Raw genomic sequence first — 27,994 nt, 5'->3', positions numbered from 1 at the left:
CTGAGAGGAGGCGACCGGAAGCCACTTTAAAGCAGAGCTCGAGGTGACAGGCGAGCGAGCTGCTTCGGGAGTGCAGTCGCGGCTTTCTGCGCTCCCCGCGGCAGAATGGCCCGAGTGCCGCTCGCCGCTTCTCCAGCCTATGACCCCTAGACGCCGGAGCCCACCCTCCGCGCCCACCCCCTGGCGCGGACCCTGCCTGCGAACCGGCGTCGCCCGGCTCAGCTCCTGTGGTCAGTTCTCTCAGACAACCCGTTTCAGGTAAAGGACTCGGTTCTGAGGGGCCGATGAGGGACCCTCGCTGGGATGGTGGTCACGGAAGGGGGTGCCGGCCTTGCTGCCTGCTTTCACACATCTGGGGTGATTGGTGTTTAGACTACCTTTTTGTACCGAATTCACTTGGATCCAGTCAATATCAGGATGGCATTGATTTACACTTTTAGTCACTTCGGGTCTCTAGCAGGTGTATAAATTGGAGTAAGACACTGGGTTTAGTCGAGGGCGCCGGCGGCTCCCCATTTCCCACTGTGTAAGGGAGGCTCGGGGGCGCGTCTATGCGGTCGTTCCTGCCGGGCAGACCCCTGGCGTTCTGAGGCGCACATCGCGGGGGAGAGCACGGCTGCTGAGGGGAGCCTTCCGGCAGACCCGCGTTACGGCTGCAGCCCAGAAGTTTGCAAGCTGTTTTCAGATTAACTTTAAAGTCCTCGCTTTGCTCCCCGCCAGCCCGAGAAACGCCCTTTGCGTTTCCTCCGCTCTGCTCAGGTCGGTCCTCCGAGCCTCGCAGGACAATCTTCTCGGGAAGGTCGGTCAAGGAAAGAAAGAAATTGAGGCGCCGCGAGTGGCTTCTGGAAAGGGGAGGGCAGCCGGGGCGGGGGGTCGCTGGGGGGTGGGAGGAGGCTGGCCCGGGGGTATAGGAGCAGGAGGGGGTGGGATCCTCGGGAACACCAGAGATCTGGCCGCGAATCGGCGTCGCCGGGCACAGTTCGTGCGGTCCCGGGCGCCGAGCTGCGCAAACCGCCGCGGCCGGCAGGAGGCGTCCCTCGGACCCCCGGCCGAGATCGGAGCCCAGACGGAGTCATGAGTCGGGAGCGGGGCGGTTTCCCCGACGGTGGTGGGGTGCAGAGTGCCTGAGAACTGGGCCATCACCCGGGGGTATCGTGAGGTGAATGGTGAAGCTGTAGGTCGCTGGCAGAGGGACTGGAGGAAGTGTCCTTCCAATCTTTTTTTTTTTTTTCTGTTATGCAAACTAATTGAGGAACTAGGTTCTAGTGACTTCCTCACTCCAGCCACTCCTCCAGTTCTCTGCCTCTTTCTCGGTTTTATTTCTGAGTTTGACAGAGGGCAAAAATAGGAAAAGTTGTGGCGTGTGTGTGCCCTCGTATAAATAAACTGGGTTTCGTGTCTGTTTTGCCTTGACTGGGTGTGATAGGAGTGGTTATTTGTGTGTGTGTGTGTGTGTGTGTGTGTGTGTGTGTGCGTGCGTGGGGGGAAGGCACAGGCCAGTTTGGTGTGGAGAGGGAATACCACAATCTGTGCCAATTGTGCCTTAAGGCAAGAGCACCAAATGATGAATAATAACGCCTGGCTTGGCTGCTTTCCAGTTGATTTATGTCTTATGTCAAGTCCCTCCTTCTTCGTGAAGCTTTCCCTAACAATGCCAGCTCACACTGAACTCTCCTTTTTCTACCTTTTCTTTTGTACTTGCCCTGTACATTAACGCCTTGTTATATACTGTTTTTAATTTTTCTGAGTTTGATTTATTATGCACTTTTTACACATGTAGACTTATAAATCCCTCCAATTAGATCTTTTATTCTTTTTTCTGGGGACTCAATTTTTTTCATTTTGTTGCTTTTCTTGACTCATAAAGGCTCACGGAACTTGCCATTTAATTGGTGCTTTTTCTTCAATAATTCAGCTAGAAAATATTATGGAGCACCCACTGTGTGCATGTGCTAGGCACTGTACCCTGGATGCATACTTGGTGAAGTCATGAGCCCTTGCATCAAAGATTTCTTTCAGTCTATTGGATAAGGGAGAAGAGGATTAATTGCTCATCACCACCCCTTTTCCACCTGGCATAATGCTCAGTAAATATTTTCAGAATTAGTTAATGAATGCTAGATTGTGGAGGAGACACCATTCATCATTTTACAAAGTTTTCTTTGCTTTTTAAGTTCTAGTTTTTTTCAATGGGTCTGATTCTTCAAAGAAAGCACTATTTAAGTCCCTGAGTAGTTCATTCGGAATCTGAAATTTGGTGTGTTTTGTTTTCTTGTGTTATTTTTCTGTGCCTTCTTTTTTTTTAATTCACATATGTAGCTTTTCCAAAGACAGGGAGGCCCCTTTCTGTATTAGGAAGTTGTTTTTGGTTTCTAAAAGTGTGCAGTGGTTGTTGCTGATATAGCTTCTGTTGCTAAATCAACCCTGGTATTCTTCCGCTAGTAGTGGTAATGTTTTGGGGATTGCAAAAGTAAACCCTTAACATCCTTGGGGAATGTATTGGAACTTTCTGCATCTAGACGTGCTTCAACAGGTTCCTGGTTTTCTCCCATATAATATTTCGGTTGAGAGCCTGCTTCCTGCATATAGCCTCATACTGCAAATTCACTCACAGTTAATTTGCAGTTTTTCCTGCATTTGACAAAATTTTTTTTTTTTTTTTTTACAGTTTTTGTCACCTCATGAAACAGGAGATACATAAACAGCTGTGAAGAGAACCACAAAGCAATAGAGATGTGGTTTCCTCACTGTCATAGATGCACATATTTCTACCCCTCTCTCCACTCCATCCTAGACTTAAACTGTAAAAATTCATATCCCAGCAGAATTACAAATCATTATATATTAAGTCCACAAATAAATGTCAGGAGCCTCGTAGAAGATGCTCTCTCTCTTTCATCTTTACCTGTCTGTGGACTTTTGAATAACCTTGGCTCCTTTGGAGCCTTGATTCTCAACAAAATTAAAAAGTGACCTGTAAAGATGAAATATAGTATAGGAGGAAGCATTTCAGGAACTTAGAGAATAAAACAAAATGTATTGATGAATGAAAAGGATTCTGTTGTTGTCAGCTGGTAATTGATCTTCTTTCCTTTCCTGGTAGGATTTTTAGACTGAGGAGCAATTGGAGCTAATCTACATCATGGAAGTGGAAACCACCGAACCTGAGCCAGACTGTGTAGTGCAGCCTCCTTCTCCTGATGAATTTTCATGCCCAGTGAGACTCTCTGAGAAGATCACTCCATTGAAGACTTGTTTTAAGAAAAAAGATCAGAAGAGGTTGGGAACCGGAACCTTGAGGTCTTTGAGGCCAATATTAAACACTTTGTTAGAATCTGGCTCACTTGATGGGGTTTTTAGATCTAGAAACCAGAGTGCAGAAGAGAGCAGCTTACATGAACCTATGGTGAAGAAACCCTTGGAAATCAATACATCGTGTCCACCTACTGAAAACAGTATGCCTGTCCTGATTCCCAGTGGGACAAATGTTGGGGCCCAGATGCCAGAAGCCCATCCTCCCACTGATGCTCCGGAGCAGGTGGTTCCAATCCAGGATCATAGCTTTCCACCAGAAACCATCAGTGGGACAGTGGCAGATTCTACAGCAGGGCACTTCCAGACTGACCTTTTGCACCCAGTTTCAAGTGATGTTCCTGCTAGTCCTGACTGCATAGACAAAGTCATGGATTATGTTCCAGGGGTTTTCCAAGATAACAGTTTTACAATCCAGTACATTTTGGACACCAGTGACAAGTTGAGTACCGAGCTCTTTCAGGATAAAAGTGAGGAGGCCTCCCTTGACCTTGTGTTTGAGCTAGTGAACCAGCTACAATACCACACTCACCAAGAGAACGGAATTGAAATTTGCATGGACTTTTTGCAAGGCACTTGTATTTATGGCAGGGATTGTTTGAAGCACCACACGATCTTGCCATATCACTGGCAGATCAAGAGGACAACTACGCAAAAGTGGCAGAGTGTATCCAATGACTCCCAGGAGCACTTGGAAAGATTTTACTGTAACCCAGAAAATGATAGAATGAGAATGAAGTATGGGTATGTATTCATAACTACTCTAAAGCTATTGTTAAATCCTAGAGAGAAGGTAAAAAGGCTAAAGGCTTAGTAGGGTGGTTTCTTTCAGTAGTAACCTAACAGGTTTTATCCTCTTTCTACTTTTGTTCTTTTGGCTGTGTGCTATCCTGATTTTTCATGGCAGTTGAATGCAGGCTATTTATCTAACCAGACAATGAAGGTTTTATGATTTGAACAATTCAGATGTCACTCTGCGCAATATGTGTGTGACTGAGAAGTTGCATATACATTGAATATTGTGAATCAAATACTGTTTTAATCACAGAGGAGAGCTTGCTTTTGAAAGAAAATCTATGGTGAATCTTATAAATTATGAATGCTTAATTTATCTAATTTTAAAGTTTTGCATACTGAGAAGTTGCTATATTTTTAAAAGAACGTAGTGGTAGTTGGAGATTTTCATGACCCTCTTTTCATTTTGAATAGTTCAGAAAATTTTTCTGTGCATGACTCTGAGACCTTCCCAAACTTCTGAATTATGCCCAAACATGTTAAGTTTCTTTTTTAGTTTCCTTCAAGCTTTTTATCATTAATTTTATTATTCTATTTATCTCACAGATAAATTGTTCCACAACCCAGTATTTTTTTAAACCTGAAAGAGTCTTTTAACAGTGAGTGAAGGGAAAATCTATGCTAATGGACATATTTATTTGTCATTTACATAAAAGCAGTTATCCTCATGTTTTTGTAGGCAAGACCTATATTGGGTTGACCAGGAAGTTCATTTGGAAAAAAGATTGTATAGAAAAACCCAAATGACCTTTCTGGCCAACTCAATAAATACATTGGTTCTTTTAGTACGGATATCCAAGCATTATTCACTGATAGGGGAACTGAAATTTCCACATCTGCGTTCTTTAATGAACTTGGAAATAGAGAAATAATAGTTGCTACATATAATGTTGCTAGTGCAAAAATGGTTGTATAATAAGCACTGATCTTTTGTTTCTCCTGTAGTATAAAGGGACTTACAACAGGCGGACTAGCCTAACTCAAAAGTTCAGAAGAACTTTGTGGAGAGTCAGTTTTGTTCACTGATAAGTTATACGACCCAAGTGTCTGGAGAGTCTGAAGGCAAATGGTGGTAGTGAACCATTTCCATGTTGTCCAGTGCTATTCAGTTTTGATGTTAACCTTCCGTGTTCTAACAGTGCCAGAGCATTGTTGGCATCACAGTAACCTGGCCTTTGTTTAACTTCTCTTGCTCCCATTTAGTCTTAGGTAAGTGGTTTTCTTTGAATATTTCAGTACACAGACCCATCTGTCTTTTTAGCAATTTAATTATCATCAGACTGGAATTTTGCATCTTGTGTTTCAAAAGCTACCTGTGGAGCAAGATGTGAAGCAATATAAAGCCCAAGTTTAGAGGCATTATTATGTAGAAGACCTTGGGATAAAAGTAAAGTTTATGTCCAGAATACAGTTTTCCTGATCATAAATGTATTCTCTTGATAATATAATGCACTCAAGATCCCGTCCTGCTTGGGTAGCAGAATTCTTAGATCCTGTAATAAAGCTAACTACTTTTGACTTATTTTTTTAAGCCAGCATTGACAGACAGAAAAATGTTTTCCATTTTGTCTTAAAAATATTTTTAATGTATTGTCCAAAATCTCTGTTGCCTATGAGCTAGCAATTCTAATTGGTATGTCAAGGGTAATTAATTTTATATACTCTCAAAGCCACTCTAATCCTTCCATCTGCAGATTGCAAAACTGTGCATAACAGTGGCCTCCCACTTCACTCTTATGAAGCAGATTTCCAGTCTGCTGAGTACTTGAGCATCTTGGTACATTAAGTTTGTCTGTTTGAATTGGTTGGGAAGAAACTAGCAGAATTATTGTCCAACACATTATGTTATCTTACCATGAGCAAGACAAGACAGGTATTTTGATCCCAGAAAATCCAGGAACTCTTAGGACAGCAGCGTATTGAGTATTTTATCCTTTGGTAAACTTTCTTTACTGAAAAATAGACGTAGAGGAAAGCCCATATGCATTCATTGTTGGATCAGTTATAAAGTGATTACAGTGAGTGCTTGATTTCCAACCCAGTTTAAAGGAAGTAAATATTTATTTGACACTTCAGAGGAAAAGTTTGAGAGAATTGTCATTATAGTTACTATTGCTGGCACTGTATTGTTACTGGTGGTAAGTGGTCCTGCCCTGATAAAAATAGCCAAAAGTATTGTTAATTACTAGTAAAGTGAAGTTCTCCGTGGACTACAGTAAGAAATGTTGTAAGATTGTAGATAGCTAAGTGTCAAAAATGGGTTTTTGGGAAGTTGACCTGTGGTCACTGCAACCTGGTTTTCCTTGTATTCCAAAGCGATGTTGTGTTTCCTGGCAACAAGATGCAGATAACGGCATGTTGAGCCTTGCTGAGAGATTCACAAACAAGCTGGAGCAGCCCAGGTTCACATGGTTACCACATTATTTGGCTAAAGCTATTAATCTCTGTGGTCAGGCCTGTAAAGCTGGTCTATCTGTGCAGATTGCACATAACCAGGAAGTGTGTGTTCAGCTGTGTATATGCCCAGGTCGAACCTGGCAGTCTCTGGATTCAGGAATAATGAATGGCAGTTGTTTATCCCGGTTGTTTTCAGCAGTTTATATGACTTGGTAAATCATTATTATATACTATACCCATAGTAGTTCATTGTGTGGAACTTGGGGAAAGTTCACAGTTCTGCGTCTCTAGCAAAGATAAGAGTTCATAGTTTCAAACTGTGTAGATGAAATTCTTTGGTTTTTGCAAATGGATTTAACATCTGATTTAACTCAAATGAGATGTGCAGTGTTCATTTTATTCTTAAGAGTGAATGGAAGGAAAGTTGAGCTAGGTAAGTTCACAGGTACCTTCCAACTATTAGTCAGGATGCTTAGCTACTAAAAACACTTACGAAAACGGGATTTCAATAATAAAAGTGTTTATATGGTTCATTATAATGAAATTATTTTAACTATTCTTTTCCAATTTTGCCTTCACTCCAAATTGTATTATTCCACTTTGCTTTCGTACTGCTTTTGTAACATCAACTGAAAACTAGTTGTATGTATGAACTCCCCATATTTAGTTGCTGAGGCTTCTTTTGCACACAGGATGAGCTTTGGAGAATTTCCAAATCCAAATACACAGTTAAGAAAACAACATTGAATGTTGTGTTTTCCATTAAGAAAACATAGTCTCTGACAGTTTAGGCACTCATCCTTAGTAGAAAATGGTAACTAAATGGCAGGACTAAGCGGTTTTAAAAGGGTCTCACTGTGCAGAATACTGTTGTGGAGGATGTGCAAATCTCCCTTTAGCAACTGAGATCGCCATTAGTTTTCACATTACATTCATTTTAAAGTGTGCCAGAATAGTCTCCTAGTTATTATCACCCATAAGGAAGAGGCACTGTGCTGACCTTATTTTGGAGGTAACCTATAGTTGAAAAATATGACCAGTGATTATTTCTAATTCTGAATTTCCTGGAAAAGGGAAGGATGAAGAAGAAAGTTGCAAACACTGAGTCCATGGTTAATTTTTTCAGAAGATAGTGTTTTCTCCTCTTTAGAATTAAAACATTGATAAAAGAAGTTTGGGGCTTAAGCCTAGAATGTTGTCATAGCTGTAGTTCATTAGTTTTGAGTGATTTTGATTGCTCATTGCTCTTAGAAGTTTGTTTCTGTTTTTTAAAAAACTGTCCAAGGGACAGTACCATTAGAAGACTTCACAGGAACTGTGTGAAAGAAGAATTGCTTATTAGTGATAATGAAGAGCACTTGCTGTTCTTTTCTATATGACTTGCAGAGTGGATTATCTAAAGTAGACCAAGCTCCTGACTGAACTCTGCTGGAATAGTTAAATTAGCCAAGTTAGCGCTGGCCTGCACAGCTGTGATGATGTATGAACTAACTCATTATGTGTTATTGATAACACAGAGAGAGGAGAACAGCTGAAACTTACTATGCCTTGTGACTTTTTGGTATTTCTTGAATATACACAGCTGGATGAGTTTGAATTTATTTAAAAAATTCCTGCCGAAGAGAAAGAGAGCTCCATAAGCAAGAACTGTGTTTGAAGTGACTTTCAAAATGTGTGCCTTGTGCTTCAGGAGAAAGCAATCCAGTGAATTATTTTCTCTACCTCTTTATGATGCTATTTACATATGAAATAAAGCTAATTGGCTTCTGTCTATACTAATCCAGGGAAGTTACTGGGTCTGTGTAGCGCCTTCATGGGAATCAATAGCAATCATTCATTTATTCCCTTTCTGGTTTTGTCAGTAAGCAGATTAGACTTTTTGAAGCAGCTGTCACCTGGCTTCAGGTTGGGGTCAGTCTGTTCCTGATATATTCATGGTCATGAAAATGAATCTTGTAGAGAGCAAAGATGTATAACTTTTAAATCAGACAGTTGGAGGAAATAACTTACAAGGTTATCTGATAGTTCCTAAAAATAATTGCATGATACATTATACATTTTCTTGTTGAGTTGACTCTAAAGCTTTTACTTTTTATTATAAATAGAAAAAATAATAATTCAACATTTAAAACTTCATTCTGCATATATGAACGTGCAGAAAATGCAACTTTTGAGTGATTACTCTGTTCCTGTAAAACTACTCCCTAGTGTTAGACTAGAATTTCTAGATTATAACTTTGCATTCTACCATAAAGCAAAGGTAAATTCATAAATTTCTTCTGGGTGCATCTTTGATCTTAGTGATTCTTAGTTTCATATTGGGTTTGGGGACTATTTCTAAAGGGTGTGAAGCAGTAGGTAACCCTTACAAACCTTGCCTACTTAGGGAATTTGAATAAAATGCAGCCATTTAAGACTGTGACTGCCTGTGGCCTCTTGTATCTTATCCCCTGATATGAGCCCACCAGATTCTGCATCCTTTGTCAAAAAATAATTTTTTTCACATTTAAAATTAGGACCTGAGATCCTCTTAACCTAGGTCAGTACCCTTTGATACTTACCAGTATCCTGTTAGTTGCAGTTGGCTTCTTGTGAAAGGAAAGCTTATTTTTGAGTTACAAGATGATTCTTGGTTATTCTAAAAAAATTTTTTGTAAGGCTGGTTCAGATCGGACATGGTAAGTTTTACAAGAAACTCTCTTTGTAAAAGCAGTAGAGTTTCTCTTTTAAATAAATCTGAGAATATTAAGCTAAAAGGAAGTGAATATGAATGATGTTTGTACCTTTGGAAGATAGCAGAGTGCTGAGGGTTGAGACATTTTGTGTTTCACTCTGGGCTTGAAATCTGTAGGTAACAGCTTAAGATCTTGAGGTGAACTGCACTTTGCAACACCATCAGCAGAAACTGTACAGAAGAATAAAATATTTATAATTAAAGTTCACCATTTCTAGGAGCAAACAAGTTATGTTTTTAGATATGAAGGGACTCCCGTAGCAAAACAAAATGTTATTTTTATATTTATAGATTATTTATGGCAGTGCTTTCTAGGGACCAGGGATCATACTGCACAGACTCGCCTCTCTTTAAAATCCCTGTAAGTGTTAAACATAATCCAGTCCAATCCCCAACACATTAGCTGAAAGCCTCAAATTTCTAATGTAGATTAATTCCTAGTTAATAGGAGGATTTGAAATTATAAGGGATAGTTTCTGAGATACATTTTGAGATCTTCAAAAATGAAGGATTTTATATAAAAATAAATTCCACTTACTGAGCTTGGTATTTTGATTTATATTTGATTTGTGCAAAAAATAGTATTGTAGTAGTGTTGTGCTAAATAAATATGAGTAATTCTGTGAGGAGCTCATTTTAGAAAGTTGATTATATTAATAAACTTCTGATTATGAAAATTCCAGGTTTCCTTGCTGACCTAGCCTATTGCTGTTGCTAAGACAAGCATAGAAGGGAGTTAACTAAGCACTTCTGTTTGCTGTGACCACACAAGAAAATATGTCTGTCTCCTCTATCTTTCTCTGCTTGGTGCTGTTTACTTACTGGTAACACCCACTTGACCAGTAAAGAACCTTTACATGGTCATCACAATGAAAGGATAAGCATGTTATGAGAGTGAGAATGCTAGAGCAACTGTTCTGTTTCATGTTCTACAGAAACCAGTGATTTGTGAATGTGTGTACCACAAAATGTGTAAGGAGTGCATTAAAATCCCTCATGACTAAGTTGTCTGAGAAAGAGTTTGGGAAATTTGTATTCTGTATGCAAATAGATATCATTTGTTTTGGTGCTGTTGCCTCTGAGCATAAGGAAGGATTTGTCAATAGTCTTATGTTGAAACCTAGCACTTCTCATAATGATTGGAAAATAGTTTAGGCCACATTTACAGGAATTTCTCTTCATTAATTTTTTCCTCTTTTTGGATTAAGAGCTTTTAAACTGTTACCTTCTCATTTCACGTATAGCCATAAAGTTTGTGTGATTTTCTTTGCTCTAAGTTTTTACCAGCACTGAATAGTCAGTGAAGAATGGCAGGGGTAGGTCCAAGAGTGAACTTTGCTTGCAGTGAACTTTCAGAATCTTGCCTGCACCCTGTGATCTTCACAGTTCTGCAGCTGATCTGGGCCTAGGGAGGGCAAATGGCACAAACTACTCTAAATAATTTCCTGCTGCGGTTGGTCTTTGGTTTCTGACTGTCACCTGGCTTTGCTCTTTCATTTCCAGGCATTGCAAGAATAAAAATAAGCACAGGAGAAATACTAGGTTTGCCTTCCAAGGTAATATAAGAAAGACATCTTTGAATGGAGGGCAGAGAATGTAAAACAGAAGGAACTTTGCTTTCTGATGTTAGGATCGTCCAAATGCTGCCACTCATCAGTAATTAATGCCACTTATGTAAAGTGTTCCACAATTAATTTGTTACTAAAAAATAATTTTTAATTTGGTCATTTATCAGTTAGTTTGTCTGTACTGAGGAAAAAGGCAAAATTTTATTTTTTTTTATTGGAGTTTAAATGTTTTACAGTATTGTGTTAATTTCTGCTACACAACAAAGTGTATCAGCTACATGCAAAATTTTAAATAACCTTTCTTTAAAGGAGTTATTTATAAAAGTCAATTCAGAAATTAACAGATTGTACCTAGTCTAGGGGCTACTAGGAGATAAATTTTGTAATTATTTATAATTAGTATTTCATTTATGAGTAAACAAATTCTAAATTGATATTATTTGAAAATTATTTTTAAGCAGTTTGCATAGTTGATTTTATAATTATGTAGAAAAGTTTTATAAGTAAATAAAATTCAGCCTACTTTAAGTATTGTCAGATTTCATATCCACAGAACTTAATCAGTTGAGTACATGGCAGACATTTTTTATTTTCTACTTTGAGATTAGAAACCTCTCGTTTTAAAAATACTTCACTTGACAAGGGGATATTTATTAATCTTCATAAAAAGTGATAACTACTAATTTAAGGTAGTATAAGACATGATACATTTCTTTTTAATCTGCTATATGTTTCTTATCCCAGCTGTTCTTATAGAAATTGTTTCACTTCCTCTTCAGGCCATGATTGAGATGTCTCACTTAAGTTGCCTTCTGAGAGTCTCAGGACATGTGACTGAACAGGGATAAAAGTTAAGGCTATATGACATTTTTGATGTCTTCAGGGTGTGAAATTTAGGCCCCTGCCTCCATAAATAGATAGCTGCGAGATCTTCTGATCTCAGAATATAATTTTTATTTATGAAAGATTTTAGGCTTATCCACATATTATTAAAAAGTTCTCTTGCATTATTTGCTTTGAACTGATAGTTTTGTAATTTAAGGAAAAGCCCAATATAACAGTGTTTTAGTAGGTTCTCTTCCTCAGGTAGCTATTGTAATTTGCTTTCAGGGGTTGCCTGAGGTAGAGAGGGCTTATGATTTGTTAGGGGTTTAGGAAACACTTAGGTGTACTCAGATCTGGGCCATGTCCTAGTACAGAGTTCTTTGAGAATAAACTGTTACGTGTCTGTCTAGTTCCCCACATGCTTTTGGATAATATAGAATTATAAAGACTTAAAAAAACAAGGTATCCTTTCATATAGACAGCCTACCTGCCTGCCTTTTTTCTCCTATTTCTTATCCTCTCATTTTTATTTCACTGTGTTCACTTCTAGAATCACTTTAACACCACAGATTAGATGTCTGACAGTTTGTAAATCAAGCATGCGGTTTAGCACACAGATTATGCACTGTGTGGATAAATCCACTCATTAACTTACTGCCTTCTCATTCGCCTGTTTCCAAGATGTCCTAGGAGGGACCAAGAGAGCAGCACACGCAGCTAGAAGTTTGCTCTAAGACAGCTGATCCCCGGACACTTGAAGCCCCATTGAATCTTAAAGTGGGAAATATTTTTACCTACCCCCCAAATCTTTTGCGGTAAATATATCATCCAGGTTTAATGTTAATTGTTTTACACAGTGCTCTAAGTCTAAGCAATCCTGCTTTGAATAAGTCAGGGTCTCCTTAGAGGTGGGCAGATTTAATTGCGAGTCAACATTTGACTCTTAGCTTGCTTATAACTACTGAGGGTCATACGCAAAGTAACGTTAAAATAAAAACAAAACAAAACTCTTGAGTTCTGATTTGTAGGTATGTCTGTATTTACAACTACTTCTGGATACCAAGTGGGAAAACCCAGTTGTTACCAGGACCCAAAGTCATACTGTAGAAGTTAAGTAGAGAAATTTAACCTCTGGAAAACAGTGAAAGGTGTTGCTTTGTATGTAGGCAACATACAAAGATAGATAATTTTTATTGCCTCCCCAAATAACTTCCTGCTATGTATTCAAGTCAGTGTTAGCAAAAATCTTAATTAGTGACAGAATAAATGACAGTTATTATGCTTCTAAAGCAGAAAGAGTACATAGTCCTCTGAAGTTTAATAACTACACTGCTTTCACAGTGTATTTTGGTATTATATATGCCATGGCTTTGATTCTCATCACCTTGTAACATATTTGAAGGAATCTATAAGCTGCCAGATATTCCAGCACTGCTAAATGAGTTCCTGGAAACATCAAAGCTAGGTATCAAAAGCCAGCTATATTTCGTGCGCCTGTGGAATTTCTTTAGCAGCAGCAAACATACCCCATCTGTCATGCCTGTCTCAAGTCTGTAGCAGAAGAGCCTAAATAACTCTCGATACTGCATTTGATCTTTATCCTTCTCTCATCGTGACCTTCAGCTAGGGGTGACATTTTCCCTTTATATCATAGTAATAAATAATTGTGTCTGATTAATCCAGCTGATTAGGGTGGGTGTTGATTAGTTTGAGGTCACAGGTTTATCCTTACAGAAACCAGTTAACTTTTATAGGCAGGAAGCCAGGGTTCCGAAGTCTAACTCATCTAGTTAAAACTGTACAGAGTAAGGTCCAGAAAACTCAACTTAACTGACGTTTGCTAAAGTCTGAGTTCTGTATCTTATTTGCATCATCTTCCCACTTAAATGTGTTCCATCTTCTGTGATTCTAGTCTCATGTAATGGCACCATTAATCCAGTCACCAGAATATAAACGTGGGACACATCCTGGACTCCTTCCGCTCCATTCAGCCCCTCCATGCAGTTAGTCTAACTCTTAAAATCTCTCACATCATCCCCATTGTTGCCTCTTCAGTTCTTTGCCATAATTTGTCTCATTTGCAGTTTTAGTAGCTATAGATGGCTAAGCATAGAATGATAAATATTTATAATAAACATGCTAATAAATATTTAGCAAATAAGTGCCTATCTCCACCCTTCCCCCACCTCCCTCTACCAAAATAAGTAAATCAGCCCTCCCTACCACTGCTGTTGGAGTGACCTTTATAAAAGGCAAATCTGACCCTTGTTGAAATCCACCGGTGATTCCTGTAGCCCACAGAATCAAGTCCTAACCTCTTAACCCAGCACACAAAGCTCTTCATTATCTGGCCCCAGCCAACCTGTTCAGTTCAGGCTTATCTGTTATCATCCCGCTCACACACACAGACACCCTGACCTCCCACATGAACTGCATGTGCTGCTTGCTCTGGATTGCTTGAGCCGCGCTTGGTTGGCTTCTGCACATGTCAGTCACTCTGCATGTGGTGTCCTGCCTCTCAGGGTCTGCCTCGCGGCTGGCCAGACCTGGCTCTCATTTCACCTACTCTGGGACACCTCCCTTGACCACCTTCCGTGACCCTGTTCCCAGCAGTTAGGCCTTCTGCCTCCGGATTGTTCCCAGACCACCTTTGTGCCACACTTTACACTGTGCCACAGAGTTTGCTTGTCTTTTTCCCCACTGACTTTTGGGCATTTTACCTTTTTCATCTTATCCTGGCCATAGCCCAGCACTTAATCATTGTGTCTACTTATGATTACTTTTGTTTGTTGTCACATTTCTTTCTTGGTTTTGAACAATTTGTAAATAGAGAACTTGTCTAAAATGGTTACATTCTCCTGAGCTCCCAAACACATAATCCCAAGAACTATTTATCCAGCGAAGGGATTCTGTCCTAATTTCTGGTTTATTCAGTAACTATTTCTTTAATAGTTTTGGTTTCCATTCCATTCCATTCTGTCATTTATATGGCAGGCCCTTTTTACTTTTTAGGATCTGACATACACATTCGAGAACATATGATGGTGTAGGTGTTGGTACACTGTGCGTTGATACTATATGTTGGAAATGTTGGTATGTCAAGATATTTGTTGAGTGGGAAGAGAGTCATTGTTAGTAAGCATCTAAATTATGAGAATGGGTGTTCTCTTCAGAATTTTTAATTAATTTTGCAAAATTAATTCTTACATTGGTATGTGTGCTGGTGTGTTTGGTGAAGCATGTTGACACAGAATTGTTAATATTTCTGCAGTCCAGTCTCCTTCCCATTAAAGCGAAAATCACCCATTGGTTCACAATTCTTTTTTCTAATTTATTGTGATAAAGTTTTATTTTGAGTGAGTCCAGATGGATTGATTCAGCCACATAATATATTTAACTAAATCTAAAGCATACTGCGCAGTGGCTGTCTCCCATTCTTGCTCTTCTCTGGCCATCCCTCAGTCAGGCTGTCTGTAAGTCAGACAGGGTTCCCATCTGCCAGGATGACTGCACCCTGCTTTTAGGAAGCCCTGTCTCCTCTCTCCAACCCCATCTCTGGCACTGTCTCTGCTGCTCAGTTAATACACATCCTGTATTGACCACTTTGACCTTTTACCTCCATCCTGTTGAAGTGAAGTGTTAGGTTACTTAGTCATGTCTGACTGTGATCCTGTGGACTGTAGCCCACCGGGCTCCTCTGTCCTTGGGATTCTTCAGGCAAGAATACTGGAGTGGATTGCCATTCCTGTCTCCAGGGGATCTTCCCAACTCAGGAATCGAACCCAGGTTTCCTGCATTGTAGGCAGATTCTTTACTGTCTGAACTACCGAGAAATCCCTATTTCCTATTAAACTGTTCCTAAAATTCTTTCCCTTACAGAAATTTAGCTTTCTCTTACAGAAAGCTATCTTGGATTGATTACCTTTATGTATTCCTGGAGCAGTAGCCACCTCCGCTCCCATAATGCTGCACGCATTTTCTTTGTCCTCTCATTCCCAGAATGTACTTGTGTTAGATAGGCAGATGTACTGCTTCTTTGGTTTTAGATTTTGTTAGTTTTTTCTCTCTTGAAGCCAGGGACTACATCTGTTTGATTCTTTGTGTATTGCCTAAAACAGCCCACCCTCGCCATTTCCATACACACGACTCATAACTGGTTTCTGATAATACAAAACAATGGTTTGATAAGAGTGGTGAATGTTGAACATTTGGCTTTCATGTTGGATGAATTTTATACTGATGCAGATTGAAGAGAATAAAAACTCTTGGCTTTGGATTTTTTAAGCATTCTCTGTTTAAGGGAGAGCAGGTGGTAAAATTAATCTTATAAAAAGATAATTTAATGTTTTTCAAATTTGTTATTTTGTCTCTGTCAAGTCTAGAAAATCATACTGAAAATCAAATAGAGCTAAAACAGTACTTTGATACATTAATCCACAGAACAGTTGATTGTAGTAAATTAGGATTTGTCATAGAAATTTCATAATGCCCAAAAGACTGAAGTGCTCAGAGAATGTAGCAAAGGCTGCAGTTTTAGATGCCTTTCTCATGCAAATCATTATCTATGAAGTCTTAATAACATAGGCGTAAACAGAAATTGCTAGAGAGATGTCTAGAATAAAATCTGATACTTTAACAGCAAAAAGCATTGGCTGTTTATAGTACAATGTATGTTAACGTATTAACTGCACTACTAAGAACTCCATAAAGAAAATACTGAGGATTTGTTGACTCATAATTGGGAACATTTACTGGGAAGTAAACTTAAAGCAGGAAAATCTGTTTAGAAACTGGAAGTGAACTTAAGATGAAGAAAGAGGTTAATATCTCTCCACTCGATAACATCAGATTCTCCTAAAATTAAGGGAAAATTGTTGAAAGCAACTTGATGTGAAGTTTCAGTATAGGAGTTCCAGGTTTCAATATTTTTCTTTTTTGTAGAATTTCCCAGAAACGTTTTTTTTTTAATTCTGGATTATATATTCCTATTTACCATAAATAATTTTAAACAAAGTAGTGTTCAAATGTGATATAAACTGCATTTTATTGTCTTCCTATTTCACACTTTAAATTATATGTTCTTTTTAAGACTACATCCTGCTAGTTAGGATGAAATTAGGCATTCTAATCCTCACTTGGAATTAAGTAAGAAATTAGGGTTTGGGGAAGTTCTTTAGGACTTTTTAAAGGAACATAACTGCTTTTTACAAGTTATGTGCTCCATGGCCGCATCAGTTCGTATATGACTTTTAGTTTTTTGGTTTTTGTTTTTTTCCCAAAGAGAAGCTAATTCACAAATTATGAACATTGGGGTGGAGGGTAGGAAATATTTTCTTTCCCTCACATTTGCCAGGAGTGTTTAGTGAGAGATGTTAATAGGTATTCATAGTAAAAGGGAGAGTATTGTCATAGGTTTGGAAGAGTACTTTCTAGCCCTCATCATAGTATTGATACTTCAGTATCTACCTTCACATATTTACGGGACAGAGGAGTAGATGCAATAAGTAAATTGTTTAACTCTGTGTAGACAACTTTTTCAGACTTGACCACAGAATGTTTTTTTTGTGGGTAGTACCTATTTAACAGTCCTTGGAACAAGTATTCCAAGGGCAGAGTCTGGAGTTTCACAGTAACCAACAAAACCCATAGGTCAAAATTCATACCCTTTTCAAAATCCTAATTTATGACAAGAAAACATGTCAGTTATTGGGAATATCTGTCCAAACACCTCGATTTCATATGAGCCAGTTTCGAGTGCCACTGGATCTGGAGTATCTGGATGTGTGTTAAAGACATTCATTTAGAAATCTGTGGTAGAAAGAATGAAACAATGCATTTAAAAACTTAGTCACTCTGTTTATAGCTGTGATGTTATGTTTTCTTGAAATATACACAAGAAAAATGAACATTTTGCCATTAATGGTTCAGATGAGTCAAACACTAGATGAAGTCCCATTAAAAAAGAAACAAAAATTTTTTGTACCACGCTTTACAAATTTAAGTGATTCTGATTTATATAGTGGGACCTCCCCCTCCCCAATAAAGTATGGATGCAGCAGCAGCGGACCATATAACAAAATGACAAAACTATTCTCATAGCTGAACGTTATGATAATCCAGACTATTTTTTCGCATCATATTTTGTCAACCTTTTTTTTTTCCCCACCCACAGGATAAAAGATGATGTTAGGTAGATTAGCAGTACTTGCCTTATCTGAGGTCATTTTATTTTTCCTATCTTTCATCAGGCAGTATTGTGTATTCCTATGTTGGCTTAGGTGAACTGATGCCTCTGAAAAAAAAGACAGGCTTCAAGAGAAGTTTCTTTTGTGTCTCTCTCTGCTTTCCATGTCAGCTTCATCCAGAGCTGACTCCCTGATTGGTTGAGACCAGGTTTGGCTCATCCTACTGTGGTGGGAAGAGCAGGACTGTGTTGATTGGTTCAGGCCAATGATGCTGTAGGATAGACTCAGTCCCTGCTCCATGGCTTGGACATTTTGGTCTTGTTAAGAAAAGACATAAAGGAAACGGGGAAGCCACTTACAATGATATCTTTTTACTCCAAACAAAACAAGCTTTGAAAATTCTACAATATACTATACTAGGTATTTGTAATGTCATATGAGATGTTTAGGTATTTCTGTTTTGCAAATGTACTGCTATTAACAGTTCATTTTTTCTTGGGTCTTTTTAGAGGACAAGAATTTTGGGCAGATTTGAATGCCATGAATGTGTATGAAACAGCTGAATTTGACCAACTACGAAGGCTGTCCACACCACCCTCTAGCAATGTCAACTCTATTTACCACACAGTCTGGAAATTCTTCTGTAGGGACCACTTTGGATGGAGGGAGTATCCTGAGGTATTTACAGAATCTTTTTCCAAAAAGTACATTTAAATTTTTTTGTTTTTCACTGTTCCTTTATGACGATGACTAGACAGAACCACAAACCAGAGAGCTTATGGATATAAAATTGAATCTTGTTGACAGTGAGTAATACTTTTCTCTCTTGATTTTTCTGGAAATGTATTTTTTTCCCGTTAATTTCTTGGAGCCCATAAATGGAATACCATTGTTATCAGAGAGAAAATGCTTTTCCCAGTATCTTATTACAATAGGGACCAAGTATTTACTGTGATAAGTACTCAGACTCAGTGCCAACTTTGGAGTAATTTTAATGAGATGAACACTAGTGTAACTTTTGGCTATATCTGGCTCCTGGTGATTGGATCATGTGTTACACTATTAGCATTTTAGAAGACTGGGGAAATCAATTGCCCTTAAGCCCCTGGAAGAAGTACTTGAAAATGTTTATTGAACCATGTGGTCAAGCAAATCAGTCATTTAAAATTCTGTCACAAGTGCACACGTATCCTTAGTTTGAGATGGTAAGAATAGTCCATCCATTACACAGTGAGGTTTTAAAATGATGGTAGTTTACTTTGCCTCTGAATGAGAATTCTGAGTCACAATTAATTGCCCTGAAATGGATTTAAAGATTAATTTCACATTCCAAAGATCTGACTTCTTTAATTGGTTAAATTCATTTCCAGCATTACAAAAAGGGAGAACTGACTTACCTACCTTAGATTTTCTTTTAAGGAAACAGCAAAAGAAAACAACCTAGTATGTTAATTAGTGTAAAACACAATATTGAGTTAAAATTTCTTCTTAAGTCGTCACTAGTATCTAGTATCTTCTGAAGAGAATAGAGGCTGTTTAAAGTATATTTGGATAGTCCAGTGTAGTTGGAGTGTCTTTGTGTTTTTACTCTTGAGAGGTTTCTTGGGTTTGGAACTTAATTGATTTATGTAAGCAGTATATACTACTATCTTTAATCTTCTTCTGAAACCCTCTTAAGGAATAGAAACAATAAAATCTCCAGGAAATTTGTAAGGCCTTTAATTAGGATAGACTTAACCCTTCACATGTTTCATAAGGTGGGAAAACCATGAAAGCATCTTTCTGTTCTGCATCTTAGAAAAAAATAAAATTCCTGCATATAACAGGAAGTAATTTGATTCACTGTACTTTTTGGCACTCTTCTGATGTTAACAGCAAAGTTAACTATTTTTACCTTTTGTTACATTAACATTTTTCCTGTCTTATAGTGACTGTTTATTGCTTAACTTGCTGTGTTTTTTCTTTACCTTCTGTTTTCTCCTCCATAGTCTGTTATTCGATTGATTGAAGAAGCCAACTCTCGAGGTTTGAAAGAAGTCCGATTTATGATGTGGAACAACCACTACATTCTCCACAACTCATTCTTCAGAAGAGAAATAAAAAGGAGACCCCTTTTCCGTTCCTGTTTTATACTGCTTCCATATTTACAGTAAGTGTCCAGCAGAAATTCTCACCCTCCATTTTATGTAAATGTACAACTTTTAATGCCAAAAAGACTTTAAAAGACTAACTTTATTATCTCTAAAATGTAAAATTGAGTTATTCTTTAGGTTTAATTCTTCCAAAAATAGAGTTCAGATGAGCTATAATTAACCCAGCACTAAAAGAGTGAGCATCCTCTTGCATTTTTTTGGACTAGAAAGCAAACATTTTTCCACAACTAAAAGTAGTTCTGTCTAGATTAAGTCAGAGTTTGCATTTGCCTCTTTCATGGAAGATTAAGACACCCTTCCATGTTATGGAACTGTTTTCTAGGCCAGGTAAATGGCCTTGGCAAGTAGAGATTGTCCCTCAAGGTAGGGTTCTCCATTCGGCTCCCTTCAGTGAATTTGCGTGGAGCCGTGGAGAGAATTCACCTTTTCAAGCAATTTGCATTCTCATTTGCTCAGTAAGGCCCATTTTCCTGTAACACTCTGAAAGTACCTGTCATACTTCTGGGTTTGAGACTGAAGTCATCCTTCTGAATTAAAGGTGAGCTCTCCTTCCAGTTTCCCCAGTGCCATTTTTCTTTTCTTTAGAGAGCCTACTGGCACATCTCCATATTTGGCAAAAGCTGGGGCACATTGCCATTAGCAAGGCCATCTGAAAGGTAGTGTCTCTAGGGAAATCATTATCTACTCTAGTCAGGTAGATCATATTTAAAGCTTGATTTTTAAAATACAACTTGGTTTACTTGGCTTTATGAACTGGGGAGATCTAGGGTAATAGTGGTTGGCATCTTATATTCTTATTAGTAGTTTATTTCAAGTCCAAAGTGTGTTTTTCGCATATCATTATGGTAGTCTTAATGATCCTAATTCTGAGATTGCAAAAGGAACATTAAAAACAAAATATAAACAAAAATCCTTATGCTCAGTACCTAAAAGCAGTTTGTCAGTAAGGCAGATTTTAGAAATATATGTTTCTAAACTTGAGGTAAATATGTGCTTTCTTCTTAGTTTAGGTGTGAAAATTTTACCCTGTGTTTTTTTTTAATTAGAAACTAATAAAAATGCCGTTCTGTAATTGCACTAGCACAGCTGGAGACAGTGTCAGCGTCCAGTAGCTAGGAACATGCTGTCCTCCTAGTGAGACGGTAGAGCTCATCAGTGAGACCCGCAGCTTGGCATGCTGGGCCAATCAGGCATGATGCAGCTTCTGAGTGAGAGGAAGAACGCTCGTTCAATGCTGCATTGTTGGGAGAGTTTTACGGAACAGTGAAAATTGATTTGTTTTGATCCTAAGACTGGCAATTACGGAATACCCTTCCCTTCACCTTTTTTTACTCTTAGGCTTGTTTTGTAGAAGTATGAACTGTAAAAATAGTATGAGCAGTAATAGAGTTAATGCCACAAATATGGCCTTCCTATTTATAACGATGGCTTACAAGAGAACAAAGAAAGTCACTCTTTTCCTTTTCAAAATTTCCTATTTTAGTCTTCTTATCTGGACCAGTAATCATCAGGTAAAAAGTAAGAGCTTAGCAAATCAAAGAGATTATGCAGACATTTCAGTGCAAAAAGAGGAGAGCAGCAGCAAGTTCACCAGGGTGTGATGGTACATGCAGCCATTGCATTCCTGTCTGCCCTAGAGTCCAGGGCTGGCCTAGAGGGGAGGAAGAGGACAAGGACCAATTCCAAAAACAGATTTCAGAAATGGATTTCTAGAGAGACCATGATCTTAGTCAGGAAGAAAGTTTTGTTTTGAAGTCTTAGTAAGTGCAAAGAGTCCAAGAAAATCATAGGTGTCAAAAAGGCTTTAACTATCAGGGGATCAGAGATACCTAAGAATTGGGAATGCTAGAGTAGGGAGGTGGGGGTGGTGGTGCAAGCTTAACCCATGAGTTTCCTGCAAAGTTGGCTCTTTTTAAAGGGTTTCCCTGCTTTTTCCCCACGTCCAGTTTTATTAACATAATTGACATAAAACACTGTATAAGTTGAAAGTGCACAGCATAATGACTTTATATATATTATAGAATTATTACCACAATCAAGTTTAGCTAGTGTTTCTCATAGTTAATTTTTTTTCCATGTGCTTGCTGGTTTTTAATAGGGCTAGTAAAAACAGAAATATTACTTTGCCAACAAAGGTCCGTCTAGTCAAGGCTATGGTTTTTCCAGTGGTCATGTATGGATGTGAGAATTGGACTATGAAGAAAGCTGAGCACTGAAGAATTGATGCTTTTGAATTGTGGTGTTGGAGAGGACTCTTGAGAGTCCCTTGGACTGCAAGGAGATCCAACCAGTCCATCCTAAAGGAGATCAGTCCTTGGTGTTCATTGGAAGGACTAATGCTGAAGCTGAAACTCCAATACTTTGGCCACCTCATGTGAAGAGTTGACTCATTGGAAAAGACCCTGATGCTGGGAGGGATTGGGGGCAGGAGGAGAAGGGGACGACAGGATGAGATGGTTGGATGGCATCACCAACTCCATGGACATGAGTTTGAGTGAACTCCGGGAGTTGGTGATGGACAGGGAGGCCTGGCATGCTGCAATTCATGGGGTCGCAAAGAGTCGGACATGACTGAGAGACTGAACTGAGTAAAAATCTTATTCTTGAATATTCTTAGAATGCTTGAGCTAAACACACAAATACCAGCTTTCGAAGTTTGGAAGTCCATTTCAATTGACAGGACATCTGTCCTGTGCAGTCACCTCATGGTCTTGAATAAGGCCTGAGACCCAGAAAGCAGTGATCCTCAGCCTTTCTGGCACCAGCGACGGGTTCCATGGAAGACAGTTTTTCCACAGACTAGAGGGGTCAGAGGAGGAGAAGGCAATGGCACCCCACTCCAGTACTCTTGCCTGGAAAATCCCATGGACGGAGGAGCCCGGTAGGCTGCAGTCCATGGGGTCACTAAGAGTGGGATACAACCGAGCAACTTCACTTTCACTTTTCACTTTCATGCACTGGAGAAGGAAATGGCAACCCACTCCAGTGTTCTTGCCTGGAGAATCCCAGGGACGGGGAGCCTGGTGGGCTGCCGTCTATGGGGTCGCACAGAGTCGGACACGACTGAAGTGACTTAGCAGCAGCAGCAGGGGTCAGAGGAAGGTTTCTGGGTGATTCAAGCATGTTACATTTATTGTGCATCTTATTTTTATGATTATTATAGCAGCTCCACCTCAGATCATCAGGCATTAGCTCCGGGAGGTTGGGGACCACTCCCCAAAAGGATAAAATTAATTTTTACTTCATCACTGAAGTTAGGAAATGTCATTCAGAATGGCCAGGGGAGGGAAGGAGAGTGATAAACGGTGACCTTAGATTAGGAGAATTAATTCTTCAGAGGTCCTTGAGTACATGCTCCATAGCCTTTGACTGACTCTGGCTCTCTAGAGAAGGCTAGGTATGTGGGAAGCTTGCAGTGTGTCACTGGAATACCTATGAGCTGAATGTGAAGCTTCCGTTTGGTGAACTGATTTCCAGGCAGGAATGGCAGAAGAAAGAGGAGCCGTCTCTCCTGGTGTCAGTGCCAGGTTTTCAGTACAGCTGTGACCGCCTATAACCTATTTTGGGCAGAGTGGTTGGGAGAAGCTTACCTTCCTCCTTCAACCCAGAAACCTCTGTTGGTAACATCAACCCCTAACAATACTGGGAAACCTGGTGGGTTAGGATTTAGACTCTTCACAGAGCAGGAATAGAGGGAACAGCTAAAAATAAGGAGATTACAGTCTGTGTTTCCTGCCATTCCTCTAGAATAGTGACGGCTTTTTAAAGAGTTATGTACCTGTCAGAATTTGATTAAAGCAGTGGGGCCTCTCTTTAGAAAAATGTACCAGACAGGAAAGGCTCTGGAGGAATCTGTCAGGTCTTTGTGAAAATGCTCCAGAAGAGAACTGGCAGGCCTTCTTTGCCCTGAATCTGACCATCAGGGTTAGGATTCCCTTTATCTCTGCTTGTTTCCTTTTGCTGTATTTTGAAAATGGCCCAGAAATAGGATTTAAATCATTTAATCAGGTAGGAATAAGTAAGTGCTTGTCTAAACTCATCCTTTAGAGTAATAGACCTGAATTTAAGGTTCAAGGATAGTCTAGTGTCTAGGGCTTAAGATAATTAGCTCTATCTTAAGCACATCTAAAGCTATAACATTTGAATTGTATTGATGGTTTTTTTGTTATATGTGATATTTAAAACTGAAGCAAATGCGAAATGTTAGCTTTCTTTTGATGCCTACTCCATGATCTATTTGTTTTTATACAAAAACTAAAAGTATAAGCTTTTTTTTTTTTTTAATATTTTCTGTCGTCTCCCTGTAAGCTCCCTCTTACCCACCTGCCTCACTGTCTCCATTCACTATGCTTCCCCAACTAAGTAGCCTTTAGTAGTGATACGTTTTCTGCTTAGTACAACAAAGTTTGAGGAACACATACAAATTGTTGTTACCTTGAAATGGAGTGTAACTATATAGGCAAAAAAGGAATCCAGGACTCAGGAAAGATATTTATAAATTGGCACTTGCTTACTTGCCTTGCAGGAGTACATTCCAGAGTTTTCTCCATAAGGAAGCCGGGGGGAGCTAATAATAGGTTATCTGTACAGTGTTCACTCTAAGGTTTTTTTCTTTCCTTTAATTGATAGCATTTTCTATAATTTTTTAAACTATTTTATATGGGAGTATCAGCCAGTTTTTTAAATATGCATTTTAGCTATTCAGATGGTAATGTTAGAGCACTGTAATGTGAGTTGGACTTACACTGAGGTTTTCCTCCCTCTCCCTTCCAGGACACTTGGTGGTGTTCCCACACAGGCTCCTCCACCTCTTGAAGCAACCTCCTCATCGCAGATCATCTGTCCAGATGGGGTCACCTCAGCAAACTTTTACCCTGAAACTTGGGTTTATATGCATCCTTCTCAGGACTTCATCCAAGTGCCTGTTTCTGCAGAGGACAAAAGTTACCGAATCATCTATAATCTTTTTCATAAGACTGTGCCTGAGTTTAAATATAGAATTTTGCAAATATTGAGAGTCCAAAATCAGTTTCTTTGGGAGAAATATAAAAGGTGAGTCAGCAGTATGAAAAGTTCAAAAGAGGTTTTCTTGATGTAGTTAATGATAAATGCAGAACATAATAGGAAGGTCTTGCATAGAACTTAATGTCATATTTTTTCTTACATTAACTCATAATTCTCATAACAGACCTTCCAAGTAGGATTATTACAGTCTGCATTTTACAGAAAGAAAACTGAGTCACAGAAAAGTTAGATAACTTGCCACAGGTCATACAGCTAATAAGATATGGTGCTGGAATTTGAACCCAGGCAGGCTAGCACCAGAGGCCTTGTTATTGATCATTTTATGGTGCTGTATTTCAAGTCAGCCACAAATTAATGTAATTCGGTAGAGGGGAGCTTGCATGTAGATTTGAGGAACCTCAGAATTGAGAGACTTTCAGGTTGGTGGAATTAGGTAAGGAAGTCACCCTGAGAAGGTAAGCTGTGAGAGCTAGATTTGAAATGAAAGAGCAAGTGAACAAATGGTTGGTGGAGCAAAGAGGGAAAGTGCTTTTGTCTGCTGTGCAAAAGAGAGGTTTAAACTTGCAGTATGATCTTTGATGATATTTTTGCCCTTGAAGGCTATCTTAACATTTCCTCCCCCATTGAAACCATAAAGAGAATATCATGCCTATTAAACTGATTATACCTTCCTTCTTCTGAATTTCCTGTCCACTTTTTGCATTAGGAAAAAGGAATATATGAACCGGAAAATGTTTGGCCGTGACAGAATAATAAATGAGAGACATTTATTTCATGGAACATCCCAGGATGTGGTAGATGGGATCTGCAAGCACAACTTTGATCCGCGAGTCTGTGGAAAGCATGCTACAATGTTTGGACAGGGCAGTTACTTTGCAAAGAAGGCAAGCTACTCTCACAACTTTTCTAAGAAGTCCTCCAAAGGAGTCCATTTCATGTTTCTGGCTAAAGTGCTAACTGGCAGATACACAATGGGCAGTCACGGCATGAGAAGGCCCCCTCCCGTCAACCCTGGCAGCGTCACCAGTGACCTGTATGACTCTTGTGTTGATAATTTCTTTGAGCCTCAGATTTTTGTCATTTTTAATGACGACCAGAGTTACCCTTATTTTGTTATCCAATATGAAGAAGTCAGTAACACTGTTTCCATTTGAAAAATCTTGGTACTGCTAAATTATTTGTATAAACTCAATCCAGCATTTGTAGCAGGTTTTGGATGGGTGGGCAGAGTAGGGAACAGCACTGGAAATAGGGCAGTTTTAAGACCATTTTTTTAAGTGCTAGAAAGTAAAAAAAAAATTTTTTTAAGAAAAACACAAGTTTTAAAATGACCACTTATTCTTTAATTATTTACTAATTGTTGTTACTGTACTCAGTGTGGAAAAGACTACGGATTGCATACTCTTTTCATTCACACCTGTACATTATAGGCAGCAATGTTATTAGAAGCATTTTTAATAAAGAAACGGAACAGCCTAACTAAATGTGACTTAAGCCTGGTAGAAGTTTGGCCAAATGGAGGCTGTGAGCAAATGTGAGGATGCAGTTTATTTACAAAGATTGACACTGACTGGAACTAGTACTACCATATTTACTCTGTCCAAAGCACTGCTGCTGTGGTGCAGGGTGAGTTTACGGCATTCTAGTGGGTGGGAAGAAATTTCTGTTTCTATCAGTAGGACTGAAATATGTCACCCTACCACAGAGTTAAATCAGTGACTTTAACTGTTCTGCAGAGTTTGCCTGAGAACTCAGTTCTGTTTAGAGAAAGTAAGAGAAAAAAAGAACCATTTGAAAAATTTGTCACCAGCAAAATTTTTCATTAACTAGTTATATAAAATGTGGTTCTTCTGTTAAACTTCAGCCTTAGAAAACTCAGTCTCTCATTATCTATCGTCCACCCCAGTTTGAAGGAGTTGGGCACCTGATTTGGTTAAAGCCAGTCTTAAGAATTAAAAGTATTACTTTTAGGGTTCCAGACATAGGCCCTGACTGAAGGTTTTAGAGAAAGAAATAATACATCTGTAACTGAATTGGTTAGAGTTTATTAGTATACTTTGCACAAAGTAGATCTCAAAAAAGTATTTGTTGACATGGCAATATTGTTAAAGGTGGACCCCCACCCCTCTGCCTGCTTTGCCAGGTATAGCTGGGTTCCCTGGTCAACTCTGTATCTTACACTACTTCACAGAAACACAGACTTGGAAACTGTGCCACTGGCCCAGCAGGAGCAGTGTTAGGAGACCGGGCCTCTGCCTGAGCTGAGAGGTAACTGCTCGGTGTACTTTGCCGTAAGCAAAGCAAACAGACCTGGATTTACAAAAGTGGAAGTGGTTGTTCACAAAAGAATTCACTATGGAACTCTTTCAGATTCCAAGCTCTCCTAGTATGTTTGCAGTTATTTCATTTATACACAACTCTTCAGGAACTTCTGTGTTGTTCAAAGCAAGATCTATCCTGATGTCTCAGTGACTTGGCCTTTTTAAGCACTTACCAGGGCTTCCACACAGTTATTTATTTTGCCCTTGTTGATCTTTTTGTTTGCTGCCATTGGCATGAAATAGCCAGCTGAGGCTGGGTTAGTTGTCCTTTCATTCAGTTGTAACTTGTAAACCAGTAATTCCCAATCTTTTTCAAGTTAAGACATCTTACTGTTGCTTATTTGGTTTTATGAAACTTGTTCCTTTTTTTCTCCCTAAAGGAAAAAAAAAGCTTTATGACATATTTATTTTTTTAATAAAACTAAAGCAAAAATAAAAGTTCTGGTAATTCTTTAAAAACTTTGTTGTTTTGGTTCTCTTTAAGACAGCTGCATTATGATCTGTAAATGCTGGTCAGTTGCGTGAATGAATGTGTGATTGAATGACTGAGTGAACAGACCTAACCAGAAACTGCTGCCTAAACACTTGTGCTCTGAGAAATCAGCAAAAAGTGCATTATCTGGCAATTGACTTAAATCACAAGAGAATAGTAAATATTTTGCAGGTAAGCGCTTGAGGG

General features: G+C 39.0%; 1 protein-coding gene across 1 annotated transcript; it reads left to right on the top strand.

Moving 5' to 3' along the window:
* Window positions 1–27,774, top strand: TIPARP (TCDD inducible poly(ADP-ribose) polymerase). The gene is made up of 6 exons (XM_061417751.1): window positions 1–258; window positions 3,104–4,056; window positions 18,326–18,494; window positions 19,805–19,965; window positions 24,743–25,021; window positions 25,701–27,774. Exons 2-6 carry the CDS (start codon window positions 3,143–3,145, stop codon window positions 26,146–26,148), a joined length of 1,971 nt encoding a protein of 656 aa, XP_061273735.1. The 5' UTR covers window positions 1–258; window positions 3,104–3,142; the 3' UTR covers window positions 26,149–27,774.
* Window positions 27,775–27,994: the final 220 nt, after the last annotated feature.

Source organism: Bos javanicus, chromosome 1 (genome assembly GCF_032452875.1).
Source record: "Bos javanicus breed banteng chromosome 1, ARS-OSU_banteng_1.0, whole genome shotgun sequence".
Taxonomy (NCBI): Eukaryota; Metazoa; Chordata; class Mammalia; order Artiodactyla; family Bovidae; genus Bos; species Bos javanicus.
This window is presented reverse-complemented; position numbering and strand designations above follow the sequence as displayed.